At 33.9% G+C, this 2,654-nt stretch overlaps 1 protein-coding gene across 1 annotated transcript; it reads right to left on the reverse strand.

Annotated features, from left to right (window-relative positions):
- Positions 1–628: 628 nt before the first annotated feature.
- On the reverse strand, positions 629–2,654 carry LOC125649244 (uncharacterized). The gene is made up of 2 exons (XM_048876606.2): positions 2,427–2,654; positions 629–1,746 (listed from the first exon to the last, which is right to left on the reverse strand). The coding sequence occupies exons 1-2, from the start codon at positions 2,440–2,442 to the stop codon at positions 1,391–1,393; spliced, it is 372 nt and encodes a 123-aa protein (XP_048732563.2). The 5' UTR covers positions 2,443–2,654; the 3' UTR covers positions 629–1,390.

Below are 2,654 nucleotides of genomic sequence, written 5' to 3' on the forward strand. Positions count from 1 at the left end.
TCGAGTTTATCATTGTGTTACGTACTTGTTCAGCCATTGTCTCAGAGTCAAGTCATGTGAATGTACGTTCTTGCAGTATGATTGTACTATGATGCAAGTTGTTTACTATGTGCAATGCAAAAGAATTAAATTTTCCATGTCAACAAAAACAATTGAAAGGAGTTTCAAACTATCATATTTATTCATGAAAGAAATAATTCAACAGAGTGGACAATTCAAAATAATAAATAAGTATAGAAATAAAACAAAAATATGCAACAATCAAATAAAGCTATAACATAAGTTACTTGACTACACAAAGTAGGCTTGACCAAGTATGAAAAGTATAAAAAAAAAATTTACTTAGTTCAGAACCATCAAAAATTTATATTTGACTAGACTTGACTTAGTACCAAATAGTAGATAAGTGTCAAATAACAATTACACAACCATCAAACAAAAAAGAAAAGAAAAAACCACCGGTTACTCCATCACAATACATAGTATACATAACGTATAAAAAATAAGAGGCCCGTGAGCAACATCGCTCACCTGAAAACAATGAGCAAATGTACTTTATTATGGAATCTGTAGATACTGTTTTTAAATTACTTCACCTTTATCATTATGCTTTGTGCAACCTTGGTTGAATTCTAGAGAAGGAAGTGAAAAATGTGAAAAGTTTACATACATACAGACAAATAGACGACAGACAACGGTGATCAGGAATAGCTCAATTAGACGTTTGGTTCAGGTGAACTAAAAACAGAAGTATACTATCATCAAAATAATAAAACAAAAGCACTATGGCTATTTGGCAAGGTCAGACTTGACTAAATGCTAGATAAAGGGGGATTGATGATTTAGATAATGAAATGGAGAAATATTGATTAGAAAAATGAGTACTTATTAACACATGGGGAAAATATTAAATTAAGTTTTTATGTCATTTCCCAAACCCAAGAATTTATATTGAATGTATAACCATAGATAACAACTTTTTAAATGTTGAACATATATACATTGTAAATTGATAAATCAAATGTCGAGGACACTGCAATCAAATGTTCAATCATTTTTTATTGACTTTCCGAACAGGTCAAGAAATCTGTCAAATCTGTCTAATTTTTGCCTCTGGTGTTCGCGAATTTCCTGTTCGAATTCTTCATTTTTTTAAGGCTGACTCCTTCATCATTTCTACTAATTTGCCTCTTGGTGATTTATTTTCTGCAGTTTTCAATCGTTTCAGTGGGGGTGGCTTCAGAGTTTCCTTTGCATCTTGTAGATTCACATCAGCATTACAGGTTTCTGCTTTATCCGTATCAATAACGCACAGTGGTCTGGTGGATGGCTTGGTTCCATAGAGGTTGCTGAATGTGTCCTGAAATTTGCAAGTCTGTTTCTCTCGACCTTATCTGTTGTTGTTGTCTTCTACTTCCTTATATTTCTTCTTCAGGTTTTTCCATTTGTCCTGAGCTTGTTTACTGGTGACATGGACATTATTTTCTGATAAACTATTTTTCACTTTCTGCCACAATGTCGTGTGACTTTTTGAGGAACAGAACTCCTCTTCCATGGACAATCGTGTGTCCACCAATAGTTTTTCCTCCTTGTCTGTCCTATAATGAAACTGAATGTCCTTTGCCTGCTCTGCTTCCTTCGCTTTCTGATCTTTCTTCCCAGATTCTTTACTCTTACAAGGCTCAAGCTCTTTGCACTGGACTTCCCTCAATACCCAGTTCATAGCGATTTGTTTCACTGAGGGATCTGAAAAATTCATATGAATCATAAACTCATCTGTTTAACTCTACAGTATTTATACTTAGTGCATGGTTATCATTCTGTATTAAAATACTAGGTTATGTGTTGAAATTCATACAAAACACAGAGAATGAACACTGAACGACACACAGAAAAGGATAAATAATTTCTCACAATTGATGCTTGAAACACCAGAATTATAAATAATTTCCTATATAACATTTCATATTCATTTAATTACTCTAAGATTAAGTCATTTTTATTTAAGAACAAGATGCTGTACATGGCGTTGGCAATGTAAGAAAATGCTAGTATAGCAAAATGTTTGAAGAATTGTAGGTCAAAAGTCACGTAGAAGGTTGTTAGGTCAGAATTGTTAGCAGCAATGGAAACGTTTCATCTCAAGAAATGCACAAGTGAAATATGCAAAACCTATCTGTCACAGTTCAAATGTTATGGTGAAAGTTTGATTTGTATTTTTTTGTTTTTGTTTCACGGACATACAGACAGACAGATAAGACACACAAAAAATTAGATACCCTCAAATTCCATTCCGGAGGTAAAGGGAGACTCGTTCATTAGTGTGTGCGACTGCAAGCACCCCTGAGCATTCAGTCAAAATATGCACAAAAGTTGTGAAGTTGAAAGTTGTGAATCTAATATGTTCGTCTAATTGATAAACCTACCCGTGGAATTCAACATCTCCACAATTCCTGGAGTGACCAGACAAGTGTACTTCGTACCATCCACTTCAATATCCACTTGAAACCTGAAAGAAATGTTGCTTTGTTCATAGATGTATGATTAATTCAATTTTAAGCACACTTTCACGTGAGAGGCCTTTGTAGAAAAATAAAGTTTATGTAGCAAATACTTATTTTAAAACAGCAGTTGTACAGGTCAGTAGGCCTAGC

Source organism: Ostrea edulis, chromosome 5, assembly GCF_947568905.1.
Source record: "Ostrea edulis chromosome 5, xbOstEdul1.1, whole genome shotgun sequence".
Taxonomy (NCBI): Eukaryota; Metazoa; Mollusca; class Bivalvia; order Ostreida; family Ostreidae; genus Ostrea; species Ostrea edulis.